Consider the following 15037-nt stretch of genomic DNA (forward strand, 5'->3'; position numbering starts at 1 on the left):
AGTGTGTTATTTTATGTTATTCCGTGAATTTATTCTAAAATTCATTGTGTTTTCGACATTTTTGAAAATAAAAATTAAGAAATCATTATTTTTTTCAATTTTCACATCGATTCCTCATTATCTACGAGCCGCATGGACAAATTACGTGAGATTAGAATTCTTACTCACATGATTTTAAATTTCGTGCATAAACAAATCATCAAATCTTCTGTTAATATATCTCATTTTTACGATAAAATCAAAAGACACACAAAAATGCACATAATAACAAAGAAATCTGTTCTATTTGCTAAGCTTTGTATGCGGAAACCAATGGTTAACGGTTCTAAAATGACGTAAAGTCCCTCAACTATGGCGACCCCGCAAAGGCCCAAATCCACCACCTGATATTTTTAATCCACCTTGATCTGAACGAAGCAATTCCATGTGCTTCAACAGTTTGACGTTTGTGACATGTTTTGACCGGGTGTTTTCTTTTTGGGTGAAAGAAAAACGTGGTGTAGTGGTGTCACTCGTCTAATAAAACCTAAATTAAAGTGTTTCAATAGTCCAAATCCGCAAAAATGGCACTGAAAGCGATGAAATGTAAGAATGTGCATCATATGTATATTGTACACGTAAAGCTAATTTGTCTCACAACTTTCTACTAGGTCGTAAATCGAAGCGACAGAAAGCATCCTTGCGGTACAAGGTAATCAAGAAGATTGCCGAGAACAAACGCAAGAAGGCGAAGGAAGCGAAGAAGTTGCCGAAATTGAAGAGCAAAAAGCAGAAACTAATCCAAGTGCCCAACATCTGTCCTTTCAAAAAGGAAGTGCTTGAGGAGGTTGAAGAGTTCAAGCAAAAGCAGGAGGAACTGCGTCAGAAGGAGCGGGAGCGGCAGAAGGCACAGCGTCAAGAAGAGTTACGCTCCAAGACGCTTCAATCGATGGTGGCTGATGCGGAGAAGCGCCAGGATCAATTCAGCCCTGAAGCGGCCGAGGAAGATGAATATGCAAACGTAATGAACGGAGGCAAGGAAAACTCCCTGAAAGCATACTTCAAGGAGTTTAAGAAGGTTGTTGATGCCGCCGATGTCGTGCTGGAAGTGGTTGATGCTCGCGATCCGCTCGGTACACGGTGCGCCGAGGTGGCAAAGATTGTTCGTGAGGCACCGGGACAGAAGCGGTTGGTGTTGATCCTCAACAAGGCGGACCTGGTGCCCCGCGATAATTTGGAAAGGTGGATGAAATATTTGCGTCGCTCTGGCCCCGTCATACCCTTCAAGGCGACAACGCAGTCGCAAAAATCCAACATTGGCCACAAAAAGTTTAAAGCCGCCAAAACTTTTGAATGCTCTCCCTGTATTGGGGCGGATTTACTGAAGGAACTGTTGGCAAACTACTGCCGTAATGATAACATTCGCACTTCTATCCGTGTCGGTGTGGTCGGTCTTCCGAATGTGGGTAAAAGTTCGCTGGTCAACTCGCTGAAGCGCAAACGTGCCTGCATGGTTGGTGCTAGACCGGGCGTCACAAGGCAGATGCAGGAAGTGCAGATTGATTCGCATGTGAAGCTACTCGACAGCCCGGGCATCGTATTTCAGCGTCCGAAGGACCAAGACCACAACAAATATTTTGCACTGAAGAACGCACAAAGAGTGACCGAAATTCAGGACCCATTCCCGCTGGCCAACGACATTCTCAAGCGTGGAACGATGATGTACTTCTGCAAGCTGTATGACATCAGCGAGTTTCATTCGACGGACGAATTTCTGGCAAAGAAAGCGGTCCGCATGGGTGCGTTGGCGAAGAAGGGTGTACCCGACGTAAAGAAGGCAGCCCGGTGCCTGATTGAGGATTGGAATAACGGCAAAATCAAATATTGCACACAACCTCCGGAGGATAATGCGGATGAGGTGCATCTTGACGCGCAGCTCGTATCACCTTCGGACGATGTGCCCGGGTTGGATCTGGATCAACAGCTCGATGCTTTAGTGCAGCAGCTCGGCAGTCAGTATGAGGCCAGTTTCGATGTGAAGGACGCGGAAGGTATGAAAGTGGCTATTAAAAAGGAGGACATTCTCACGATGGAAGTTGACACTGGCGGCCCAGTGCACATGCGGTTGGCAAAGAGCGACCAGCTATCGCAGCTAACAACTGAAGGCACGATTATTGAGCGAGACGATGCCATGGATGGCAAAACCGGCGATGGAAGATCCCGCAAGCGAAAGGTGAATGATTACGCTGAGGAAGAGAAACGCTTCCGCAAAGACCCAATGTTCTTGCTGGAGGGCAATCAAACGGCCAATCGAAATTTGAAGCAAGAAATGAAAAAACGTAAAAAACTACAAAACAAGCAGGCCAGCTCTCCTGATGAAGTGAAGGAAGAGAAGGAAGCCTACGATTTCGATGACGATTATGGTATGGAAGACTAAAGCAAAGCACACCCAATCATAACATAATACAGGATGCTATTCTTCTTTCGTTGAATCCTGAACAAAAATACACAATATCTTTTCGTTTTATAAGTACTATATCTGTATTACTTGCAAAAAAGGTAATGTATATTCAATAAAAAAAGACCAATGTCAAAGGACCTACACAGACTATTCATGGTATTTCAAAATGAAGTGATGGAAAGGAACGTGAGGAACATTTTTTCTGTTTTTAATACTCATAATGCTAAGGCCATCTCCCGACAGAACGTTATCCCTATTCCATCAGTAGCGAAAATGTAACAAAACAATCGGTATACTGAAATGATAAGACGTATTTAGGTAAGTATTTGTTGCACACGCATTATTGTTGTGACATACCTTTCCTCGCTGTTGATGTGGCACAAATTCATCTTCCACAAACTCGTGTGGCACAAAATACTTTTTCCACTAATTGTAGCATCGCCACTTTCTGGTCCTCATCCAATATGCTACCGACAGCGGCAAACTTAGCGTCGCCGATGGAAGAAATCCACTACCGAGCAGTTTTATAAAAATATATGCCGTAATGTAATATTTCTTGTTACGACCGACTCATACAATTGCTGTAAAAGAAGAAAGTAATTTAAAACATAATCAAACGATTAGGACTCATATATATGTACTTACAGGCACCTTCTGTTGTTTGAAAGTCTTTTCACCTTCGCCTTGCTAGTTCTGTTAGTTTTTTTTGTGTTACTCTGCCTCCCCGACTTCCTTTTTCGGGACCGTTTTTCGGTTAATGCCTTTTTTTAGTTTTAAAAGTGCTTTTTTGTTGCCCTCTTCCTTAGTAGGTACATTCGTTTTGTCCGTCGTCTTCGCTTTACGTCTTTCAATCTCTTCCGAGCTTTCATTATCCAAATCGCGTACACTTTGTTTGCTGCTTCGCGGTAAAACTTCCCGTTTCGCAGTATACACCGAGGTGCGATTAGGCTTAGGACCCGTCGCTTCGTGACCATTTGGTGAGTGTTGATGGTCGCTATCGGAGAACATGTCCTTCACGCTATCGTTCTTCGTTTGCTTTCCGGGAGAAGGTTTTGGATTTGCCGGATCATACTCTTCGGCGTCGTCCGGTCCGAACAGGCTTTTATCCACTTTTACTGCTCTGGAAGATGGGGTATTGTGGGACTCCACTTTGTTCTGAGGGCTTGATGTTGGCGTGTAGGATACCTTAACCTGCGTGTCGGTCGTTTCCGGTGTGTAGGGATCGGGTTCTGATGCACTATTTGGTTTATGACCATCGACTATTCTTGACGGTTTATACATTCGCTTAACACCTGATGATGCACCATTCTCAGGAACGTACTCTTCATCGGCGCTTCTGATTCTCTTTTTAACCGGCTCCGGATGATACTCTTCTATTTGAGCAGGCAAACTTTTGCTGCTGCCAGCGGGCGTCTTGGCGTTTGATTTGATGTTAGTGATCCCTCGCTTTAGCTCATTAATTTCTTTTAGCAAGCGAAGTATAGTCCTATCACGATCCACAACCTTGTCACACAGAGTACGTCCTATATCACTGATCTCAACGTAGATACAGCAATTGTGCAAATTTCCGGCCCTCTCTTCGAAGAACATGTTTAAATCGTTGCGGTAGGTTGTATCCCGAAATGAGTATTTCATCTGCAGGTATGGACGTTCTACACAGTTCAAAAGATGCTCCTTGTTAAGCGCATTAGGTGGACAGATTTCAGAACCATGTTCCGCCATATTATTCTGTAACAAATCGTACAGCTTTCGGTAGACAAACGACTCCCACAAATCGCCCGTGAGGAATTTGTTTCGGGCCGCAAATTCACACTCTTTGCTATATGGTTTGGGGAATCGAGGAGCCGGTAATGTGGCATCGGATTTCAGCGCAACCCTAGCCGGTGCCTTGTCCAGTGGCAGTACTACGATGTTTGCCAAAATGTACTTTTCACCAAACTGGAAGAAAGGAATCAATCAGTTATCATCAGCACGAAAGCCGTAATTGCAGACATTGTGCAATATGGACAATTAGGGCACCTTTAGCTTTTCAACTAATTGCGAGGCTGCCATTCTGAACTGCGCTGATGTACAAGCGAACTGGTATGTTTTATCTCCAATATGATAAATGTTTAAATGAAAAACAAAAACATGCCATTTCACAGAAATCGAGATTGCTTCGTTAACTGTCACCGTGCAACCAGACATTCCGCCAAATAGCGTCGCATCGTGAAGCGTGAAGCCAAAATTGATGACATTGATGACAAATTGTTTTCCCATATCTGCTCGATTAGTACTCGATACGCTTGAAATTGTGGATTTGTGTGGGATCAAGTGTGTTGAAAGCGCCAAGATTTGGTGTGTTCATAAATTAGACGTTTATCTATCGATGGACGATGCCGCAGAGGTCAGAGATTTTTTTATTGAGAGATATTGTTTTTTTTATGAAAAACAAAAGCTAATTTTGTGTGACGTTATTTTATAAAAATGGATATTATTTAAGTGTAAAATGGGAACCAACTATAACGATAGGAAACATCATTTTCGAGCTAATCTACAAGAAAGTTACGAAAAAGCCGCATCACAGTGGATTTTAAAGGAATTTTTCGGAATTCCCTTAAACTGGTGCAGTTTAAGGGAAACTTAAGGCTCCAGTTTAAGGGAATTTGTTCGAATTTCCAATTATTCGTACTCGAAAATGTCTATTGGGACGTGATGCCGTTGGATATATACTTTTAGGCGTCAAATGTTTCAGTCATGTGGATTTTTCGCTACTTATTAACGTTTCACGGCGTTAAATTGTCACGATACGTCTAGGCGCACAGTCAGATCTGTTGGATTTGTTTAGTATTTCCACAGGGTGCTGCTGACATTCAGCAACCATTTGACAGCGAAATCAAGATTAATAAATAAATTTAAAACTTTATGAAAGTGAATAAAATAGCAAAAATTGATTTCATTTAAGTATTCTTTTTTATCTAAGAATAAGTTAGAACAGATCATATTAATTGTGATTGTTCGGTGAAAATGCTTTGAGAACGCGAATTGTCCATTGTGATAGGGGCCACAAATGTCAAGTTCTTACGTCCTATGCGTCAAATAAAGTAAACACGCAAATGAATCGTAAACAAAACGCGCGCGCTTCAACGCTTATCCTCGTAATTTCATGTAAAATCAAGTGAAATCAGCCTGAGGATGAAAAAGTTGGTAATCATCGATACTATAAAGCATACGCAAAAACCTGTCCCCGAGAGTGGTCAGGAAATTGGTCGCGGGAAGTTTCTAGAGGTGAGTGTACCATGGTACCATGGGTAATGGTAACTTTGCCGTAGATTGCTACTGAAGCTTCCTCTATCATTTTAGTGCGATGATAAACGAGTGTCTCGGACGCATGGCCGCATCGCATCAGAATTGAAAGGCAGCAAGCTCTTGCTACGCCTCGAGTCACTACACATCAATCCAATATTTTGCCGGAAAAAGGACGGGGCCACTGATTATACGTTGAAGAAGGAAGAAAGCATTCTGCTAGAAATAGGCGACAAGTTTAAACTTATTGTGGACGGCGTTTGGTTTGAGGTAGGCGAAGATACATCTGAAACCGATACACACCCCACAGAGATGCCGATTGAAGCTGAAAATCTAAATTCCACATTGGATGATGCTACGCCATCCAAACGCAAACACGATGCAGAACAATCTGAAGATCAATCAAAAAGGCTACGGATAGAATGTGCAGATAATAACTCCGAACCATCAACTTCATCCCATCCGCTCCCGGCAAACCATTCAACCGATGCTGAAGAAATGATGGTTCCCGACAGCAGCTCGACAGAAACGGTAACAACTACACCCGTTCAGATTAAACCGGATCCCGATGCGTTACCATCAGGTAGCAACAGTTCGCAAGTTCAGATCAAACCCGACCCAGATGCGAAGGGAAGCAACGGGGGCCCAATGGCTAATGATGGTTGTTTGCCGACAGGCAGTAGTTTGCCTCCAGTATCGATTAAACCTGACCCAGACGGATTGGTAGCGAAAGCGGGACTACCTGCCACCGTCTCCCCAGTAGTTGCTAACCCCGGTGTATTACGCCCATCCTGTGATTTCGGAATACGATGCTACCGTGCAGGTCAAGATCATCGGACACTCTACGCTCATCCGGGCGATTTGGATTACAGAAGACCGAACTTCCCTCCACCTCCTCCGGGGTCACCGCTGTGTCCGTTTGGTGCACGATGTTACAGACGAAATCCGCAGCATTTCCGCGAATTTGATCATCCAGACCCGAGTAAGTATGACACCGATTTAAGTAATGTGCTTGGACCATCCAACTTTCCGGATGACACCATGCATAAAAGACGTTCAAATCGTTCAATTATTTTGCCGAAAAAGTTTAAAGATTTTTTGATGTAACAATCGCAATTGTGGATGTGTGGTTCGTTATCTTATCAGTTCTATACACTAAATTATCTATGCTATTATTTATTATCGTGGTGGCCCGGTTGTCTATTCGGCTAACACACGTCGGTTCTTATATGGTCGGAAAGAGTCGATTGTCATCTAAACCGTCCTCTCGTTGTAACGTTTTTCACTACTATCCGGTTACGTAGTACTAATAAGTCAAGAAATCTTACATAGACTGGCATACCGCGTAGAAAGAAGGAGAAATAATATGCAATCGTTGAAATATGAGTCGTGCAATTTAGACAGTAGTTAATATATGTATCAAATAATTGCTGTTAATCAATAACAATTGAATGATTTTCTGGTGTATTAATGGTTTTAATTATTTTCGAGTCTTCGATCTTCGAGTAATTAAATAAACTATAGTATGGAGAGTGCCTGTTTTTCAGATCGAATTGATTTTGTTCAGATTTGTACTTTTAGATGCGGGTTTGTTGCGCAGGCCTTTGCGCCCCGGTGGACCAAGACTGCAGCAGCCTGATGACAATATGTCTGATAACGATGAATATCCGTACGAATCTGATCCCGATTTTGATGATAGTTCGTCAGACGAGTATATTCCCGGACATATGTATGATGAGAGTGACGATGGTGACAGTGCAGAGGGCGATAATGATAGCGGCCTCGATTGTTAACTCTGCGCAAACGCTTATCTGGAGGATTTGCCATAACTTTGTTACACGTCTGTCAGGCCGAATGGGGAGACGGGAAATGTTATTTAAGTAAAACGAAGAAAATAAAGAATGTTACCTCATGTTTTCGGTATTCCGTTTCGTATAATACTGTGCGCTATGTATGTTGCAAGTATATTCTCGTACTTGACAGCCGGCTTTGACCTTCGTTCCTTCCTTTTTTTAATTTCTTTTATTTCTCGTAAGAGCCGTCTACCAGTTAGCCGTATCACTTGGCTTTATTCTTAGATTTAATCAACATTTAAACAATTAAGATGAAGAACTGTGAAAAGATATTACACGTTGGTTTGTTTTAATGAAGAGGGGCTCGTTTTGAGGTGTATATATTGTGCAGTAATAATCGCAATGCGATTAAAATCACAACGCAATTCAGGTTTAACAAACAGTAATTTTAATTCCTTATGTATAATGCGCAATATATAATTTTCTCTTCTTATTTGGCGTCTTAAACCATTGTCTGAGTAGGCTTGCAATAGCTAGATGCCAGTGATATAAATGGGTTATCAGCAGGATAATCCCTCCTACGTATGCGCGGTTCGGACCGGCACCTGACCAAAAGCTGGCCGTGGTGCTTTCTCAAGCTGAGAAAACAATCTCATTAAAGTTTCTCAGATACTCAAAACTAGTTCTATGACGCAAACCCATGGCCATCGTAAGGTTTTCTCACTTTGAGAAACATATAATCACACAAGCTATATTTTTAAATGAAAAAAAAACAGTATTTGATCGTACATTTGGTTGATTGGAATAGTTGGAATAGTTTTTATTTGAATCAACTAAATTTGAAGTATATGGGATAAGTTTGCTTAAAATCTGAGTCAAGATGTCATAGGACACATTGAGGAACATATAGGTTAGAACAATACAGTTTTTGTACCCTTTTTGTATTTTTTTTTTGTTGTAAATGATATATTGTGTATTCTATGTGATTTGAGGTCACTCGACATACGCACGGAAAGAAATGTCTGCATGTGCTCCAGCTCGGCCGAGCTTTCATGCTTTCCAACCTTCTCGAGGTAGTCATTCGATTGCGCGTGGTATGGCGCAGTAGGAATATGTGGGATGCTAATTACATTGCAGAACCATTGAAACTGTCCACTTTTCAACTGCTCTCCGTTATCCGAGATGTGCGTATCAAGTTTGTCTTATCCAAAAAATATAATCGTGATAAAGGATTGAGTGCGAAAAATGTCTGACCAATTGGATTAGACATTCATAATGATGAATCCTGCTAATATCCGTCGTTCTTAGCGTACTATAGGTACAAGTTACGGGAAAGGACATCCGACTTTTGACTACCGGACATTTTCTTAAATTTTGTAGTGGTCTCAGTGTTGTGGAGCTAGAGCCCTTTTCGTGATGAAAATCGTGAGCTGATGATGGGGGTTTGCCGATCTGCATCGGAAATTTACTTTACAATTGATTATTTGCTCGTGGAACTTTGTGGTGTTTTCAAACAGTCACTTGCCGCCAAATGATATAGACACACACACATACCTGTGCGTGTAGTAGTCAGTGAACGCTGTTGTGTTTTGTGTTGCTCCGTAGTAAATACATTATTTTATGGTGAAATTTCATTTCAGTGTAATATTGCATGCGGTAAAAGGGTATGTGAAGGAGTAAGATTTTTGAAAATGTAGTAATCATTGAGTGTTATATAGTGCAATTGGATGGAATGTGTAAAATGCTTCAAATCCGTATGGGTCTGCGATGACCCAATTAGGTGTGTTGGTGGATGCGGTAAATTTAACCGTGACTGCACACCTCCCAATTAGATTGCCGCTCGTTTGGTGATTGAGTGATTGAGTCGCTGAATGTTTTGTCTAAGTGTGAAAATTGCATGAATGTGGTAAAGTGTATGGAAGGTGGTGGTGACATTAATTTGGATGGAATTGTTTCTAAGGCTATGGAATCTGAGATTATTCAGATCAAGGAAGAATTTGATAAAGAAATAGAGAACATACGGAAAGAGATAAACGCATTAATACATGGACACATGAGAAAGGAGATTGCTTCTCTTCTGGAAGAGAGCACGAAGCGAGGTATCGATTTTGTTGAATATGGTAATTTGGGTGTTACAGTTAGCACCAATTTGTCCACTGCATCTTCGACGCCAGCAGTGGATCTTCGACGCCAGCCTCTGATGGTTGTATGCAAGTTGATCGTTCCGATTGGATTACAGTAAGAAACAAAAGAAAAAGGACTCTTTTTTTATTCAGGGGGAACACTGAAAGAAGACACTTTGTGAGAATGCAAAAATGGTTAGATCCAAATGCAACAGTCCAACCTTTTTTCCTGAAACACCCATTACTAATAATCACTTAGTTTCTCAACGCTCATTTTCTCAGGCATTCATGAGTGCTTTTGAGAAAACTACGTTCTCAACGTTTGTAGAATTGGCACAAAATCAGTTTGAGAATCTTGCGAGAATCTTTGCGAATGTTGACAATCCAGCGATCGGCTATCTAAAATACGAGCAATTGTGCTATTCATTTATAGGTAAATACGTTGGAACGTGTTTTCAATGTAAAAAAAATGGAAATGGTTTAAAAAAATACGAAACAAAAATTCTATTTAAAGCTCCAAATAAAGCATCTCAGAGTGAGAAAAACTGACGACGGCCACGGGTTTGCGTCTGAGAACAAGTTTAGAGCATCAGAGAAACTTTAATGTGTGATTGAAAATCTTTACTCAGCTTGAGAAAGCCCATGGCCTCGTGGCTTAAGGTTGATAAATATGTGCATAGCAAGACTTTGGTTATTGTTCCGAGCACCGATCAGTCATGTGACATTACAGGTTCAGACTTGAGAATTCACTTGGACCCGAAGGCTAACAGTATTACCAGTGGCGGATCTAACGGTAGGCGGGCAGCCCCGGGGCCCCGTAGATCGCCATTCTATAGTATGCCAGATACCCTTAATCCGTCACTGAGGATTTCTAACTTCCGTAAAGGAAGATGCTAGTAAATGCAATACAGGTTGATCTTACATTAGGACATAAATAGAAAACAACTCTTCCGACTAAACGTAAAAAATGTGGACAATGATTGAGAAGCATGATAATTATCAGTTAATTGATTTCCAAAAGAATCAATATTAAGGAATTCCTGATGGTTTTATGGCTATAATAAGCAGCTTTGAAAACAAATAATTTAAATATCAAAAATATAACGTTTCGCTTGAAGGTGATAGTATAATATGTTCCTATGTTGAACAAAGAAAACATTATTTTTTTTTGCGTTTGACTGTTTTGGAGTTAAAGAAAGTACAAAGAAAAAAGGAACACGGTTTAAGACTAATCATGCTGCCAATAACAAATAATGTCCTTGCTTTAAAAGGCTAATAGATAAACAAAAAAAATGATAAAAGTAGCAACGAGAGCATAATATAATAAAAATGTAGAAGACCCTCATGTAGTAGATAGTGGTGATGGGCAAAGCGGCTCCAGACAATTTCGGAGCCGGCTCCGGAGCCGGCTTCACACCAATTCATTAGTTTCAATGTAGTTTTGAATGAATCTAGCGACGGTATTTGATTTCTAAAAATTTTAGTTCGAAAAATAATAAAAGCTGCCAATTACGGTCTAATTTATCATTCTCCTTGTAATACGAGATTTTTGACATGAACAATGACTAGACTACTTTTTGAATCAGGATACTATTAATGTAATTTGTGATTTTAACATAAATTATTTCACTGTAGCATAGTCAAATCAACTAAGAAGACTGGTGGATTTGATGAGCTTACATAAAAAATCAAACAATGCTAGAAGTTTACCCTACAAAAAAGTAGGATAAATGTTTTGTCGAGGCTATGAGCTTATCATTATCCTCGTTATCTGCAGATTGTGTTGATTTTGAGAAAGCCGCAACATTAATTAAGCTGCTTGAAGATTCTACGAAAAATTTGCTTTATGAAAAAGAAGTTGCGATTTCTTAAATAATATAATAAATCGAACACGCAAAGCATACACAGCTCGAAAAACATCAAAATACACAACAACCAAAGATTGAGGTTTCTAAAAACATTTTTAAATAATAATTTCTGGAACAGCAACAAACATATTGGCTGGTATCATTGAAACCGTTCGTAGTAGTGATGGGAAAAATGAAATTTTTGTCGGAATCGATTCCGGCTAACTCCGATGTTTTCTGGAATCGATTCCAGACAGTAGGTCCGGAATCAGTTTCTGAAATTGATTCCGGAATCGACTTGGAAATTGGTTCCAGAATCGGATCCGGAATTGGTTCCAGAATCGGCTCTGGATTCGGAATCGGTTCCGGAATCGAAATCGGCGCCGGAATCAAAATTGGCTTCGAAATCAGAATCGGCTTCGAAACGGAATCGCTTTCGGCATTTCCATAGCAATAACCGTTTGGGTCCAATGATGCTAAGTATCGATAACCGCAACGAATCAAAATTTACTTGTAGACGATTCTTTATCATGGAGATTCCCTGGCTGATTTCCCTTCTTATTTCAATTCAAACACTGATTCTCATTCCCGAGATAATTCCATTTTTGAAGTCAATACTGATTTCGTTGCCAAGGCAAATTGCGATTCCCAAATTAAAATCGGTTCCGGAATCGGAATCGGTATTGACTCTAGAATCGGAATCTATTTCAGCATCGGAATCGGCTCCGAAATTGATTCTGAACACGGAATTGAAATCGGGTAGGTCCGATTTCGAGCTTCCACCACTAGTTCGTAGCAGCGGCGTACGCGTCGACACTAACTTTCACCCATTTTTCTGATGTGATAAAAGTACTTATAACCCACCTTGGTAGTTGCCAAATAAATTTGTAGCAAGGGGCGCAGGTCAGTGGTACAGGATCTGGGACAGGATCTTCTTGAAGAGCTTGGCCGCTAGTTCATCGCTGTAAGCAGACTTATTACTCTTAAGCTGCTTGATGGCGCTGTTACTGGTGTTACTGCTGTGCTGCTGTTGCTGAAGTGGTTGCCTTGTTCTGCCACTTGCGCCAGCCTCTCTTGCTTCTGTTCCATTCAGGTGTCCTTCAAAGTAGCACTTCCACCTTTTGATCACCTCCCGCTCGCGAGAACGTGGTCGATTTGAGAATATGTTTGTGTGGTGATCTCCGAGTGTAGCCCGCTCGTACAAGAATGTAGGCCTTTCTGAAGTGTTTGAACGAGGCGTTCTATGAGGAATTCTTAGCTAGAAAAGAATTTTCTAAACAAGAAACATATTTGCTAGTAAGCGGAGGGAGGTCCCTCGAGACCTCGGGACCTAACGACCGCTTAGTTTGCGTAGTGTTTAATCCTCCCTGTGTCCGAGTGTAGCTGAAGCGAGGTTCATGCTGAAAGAAGGTGCTGCAAATGTTTATGTGCTTCGAGGAGGCAGAAGTTAACGGCCAGAGGCCGTTGTCGTTTGTCAGCTGGTGGGCGTTGAAGCTTCTTTTCGTTGGTTTAAATGCCTCCTCCCGTCTGACCTGAGCATTAAGATCTCCAATGACGATATTCACATCATGTTCTGGGCAGCGGTCATACTCTCTCTCCGGCTACGTAATGGTGAGCTCCTTTTCGTTATCGGTGCTTCCAATGTGCGGACTGTGCGCCTTAATAATGCTCTGGTTGAAGAATCTGCCAAGAATCCTCCACCTGCACATCCGTTCGTTGACCGGCCTCTAGTAGATAGTACAGTTGCTATGGTACTAGCGCACCATCACGCCTTTCTAGCACACCTCCTCAAGTGCTACTATTTCCAAGACGCGTGCCCAGATCTCATCAATTCAAATCGTAATGCAACCTTATTTCACATCTTAATACTTTTTATTTTTATTTTATATTATTTTAGTGAATCAAAGTTATCGGGCAGTATGCCTAAATAACTAATGCTTACAATGTACATGCCCTTGAACTAACTCGAATATGCTGACGCAACTGACTAACGGATTGATTGAAATCTGCTGATAACCCTAACCTATTATAAACATCAATCATTTTAAGCAGTGGATCATTGGCACTAAAATCAGTCGATGTCAAGGGGCTTCTTAATAGCTCTCTACTTCTAAGGCCTCTAGATATACTTCCTTGAGTTCAAGTAATATACTTGAAATTATGAAATGTGGCAAACAAGCTAATTCCTATTAATGCAACGATCAGTTAAATAACTTCTTAACCACTCAACAACTTTTGTGTGAACACCATACTTTGATAATTTAGATAGCAATAGAAAGTGGTTGACCTTGTCCTTGGCCGCGAAAAAGTCAGCATAAATGACGTAAACCTGTAAGCCCTTGTCAATATTGGTGTGGCAAAAGTTAAGTAAGCATATTAGATTGATCTCAATCGATCGTATCGACATAAAGCCATGTTGTACATTGAAAATTTACGGTAAAAGGCTTGGAGCATATGACGGGAAATTCCTCTATAATTGCACACTTTAGTTTTATCAGATTTTTTATAAACAATAGCATGTATTACTTTCATTTTGATAACTTATAGTGTCTGTGATCAACTATTTATCACATCATTGATATTCACTTTACATTTGTGCATACGTTATCGTTTGTTACCATTATGGATAAATATGATCTATTATCCTATCGAGCAAATAGTAACTACTGTTGTCCGACTAAAAATAACTCAATCTTTGAGAAACAGAACAAAACTGAGCAACGCTTTGTTTCTCTATCGAACGAGACCACACCTGCGAATAATAGCGTAATTGATCGTTCGTATGTGTGTGGGCACGTCATCACGTAGAAAAATCACCTGGAAGGATGAATCCACGCCAAACAATCAAACAATTTTGAGAACGGAAAATGTGTAGTACAATTCCGGGCTGGGATTTAACAGAGCGAGTCAATCAGCCGGAAGAAGCTGTCGATGGGTGACAGGGCGATTGAGAGCGAACATGGCACAATGACGTAAAAAAAACTCAATTAAGGTAAAACCATCCGAGCAATTGAATCTGTATTATAAAGCTTAATGTGTTTGCCTTCAGGGATTGTCATCGGATGGGCTTATTGCAACAGAAGGCTAGTTCACAGCAGGAAGTATAGGAACAATCGCCACCAACAAATAACACTGACTGGGCACAAGAACAGTATAAACATTGAGGTTACGAGCAACTGCGGAAGTGAGATCAATTGTCCCATCAAGTTCCTCCTACAAAAACCGTACCTGATTCGAGACATCCAGTCGGTTTGAGTTGGAAGAAAGCGAGCAACGGTAGAGTTTCTTAGCAAAGGTAAGGCTAAGAGTTTGCTGCAAGCTCAAATAATAACGGACTGGCCCGTCAAGACCCCCGGGAGTGATATATAACTGATGGTACCACCTATGGGTGTTTGTTTACCGTCATAGAGGTATTAGAGCCATTTCGGAGTCCGGAAGTGATTGTTGCAGTTGATTTCATGCTGAGTTAAGGGCAGTGCTTTTGATTTCTTCCTGAACGAACTGTTCAGTATTTAAGTTTTGTAAAATTTACCATTATGTTTACACATA

General features: G+C 41.0%; 3 protein-coding genes across 4 annotated transcripts; 2 read left to right on the plus strand and 1 right to left on the minus strand.

Moving 5' to 3' along the window:
• The first annotated feature begins 449 nt into the window (after positions 1-449).
• On the plus strand, positions 450-2577 carry LOC120895151 (guanine nucleotide-binding protein-like 3 homolog). Its single transcript, XM_040298240.1, has 2 exons — positions 450-585; positions 651-2577. The coding sequence occupies exons 1-2, from the start codon at positions 564-566 to the stop codon at positions 2414-2416; spliced, it is 1788 nt and encodes a 595-aa protein (XP_040154174.1). The 5' UTR covers positions 450-563; the 3' UTR covers positions 2417-2577.
• LOC120895152 lies at positions 2496-4600 on the minus strand. Its single transcript, XM_040298241.1, has 4 exons — positions 4460-4600; positions 3086-4378; positions 2798-3021; positions 2496-2735 (listed from the first exon to the last, which is right to left on the minus strand). Exons 1-2 carry the CDS (start codon positions 4490-4492, stop codon positions 3152-3154), a joined length of 1260 nt encoding a protein of 419 aa, XP_040154175.1. The 5' UTR covers positions 4493-4600; the 3' UTR covers positions 2496-2735; positions 2798-3021; positions 3086-3151.
• Positions 4601-5535: 935 nt separating this feature from the next.
• On the plus strand, positions 5536-7660 carry LOC120896875 (aprataxin and PNK-like factor). Of its 2 annotated transcripts, none has more exons than XM_040301376.1 (3): positions 5536-5707; positions 5783-6707; positions 7307-7660. In XM_040301376.1, exons 1-3 carry the CDS (start codon positions 5615-5617, stop codon positions 7516-7518), a joined length of 1230 nt encoding a protein of 409 aa, XP_040157310.1. In that variant the 5' UTR covers positions 5536-5614; the 3' UTR covers positions 7519-7660. The 2 variants fall into 2 exon arrangements, with proteins under 2 accessions (XP_040157310.1, XP_040157311.1); XM_040301377.1 differs by having other exon boundaries at positions 7293-7418.
• The last annotated feature ends 7377 nt before the right edge of the window (positions 7661-15037 follow it).

The sequence above is a fragment of the Anopheles arabiensis genome, chromosome 2 (genome assembly GCF_016920715.1).
Source record: "Anopheles arabiensis isolate DONGOLA chromosome 2, AaraD3, whole genome shotgun sequence".
NCBI classification, from domain to species: domain Eukaryota; kingdom Metazoa; phylum Arthropoda; class Insecta; order Diptera; family Culicidae; genus Anopheles; species Anopheles arabiensis.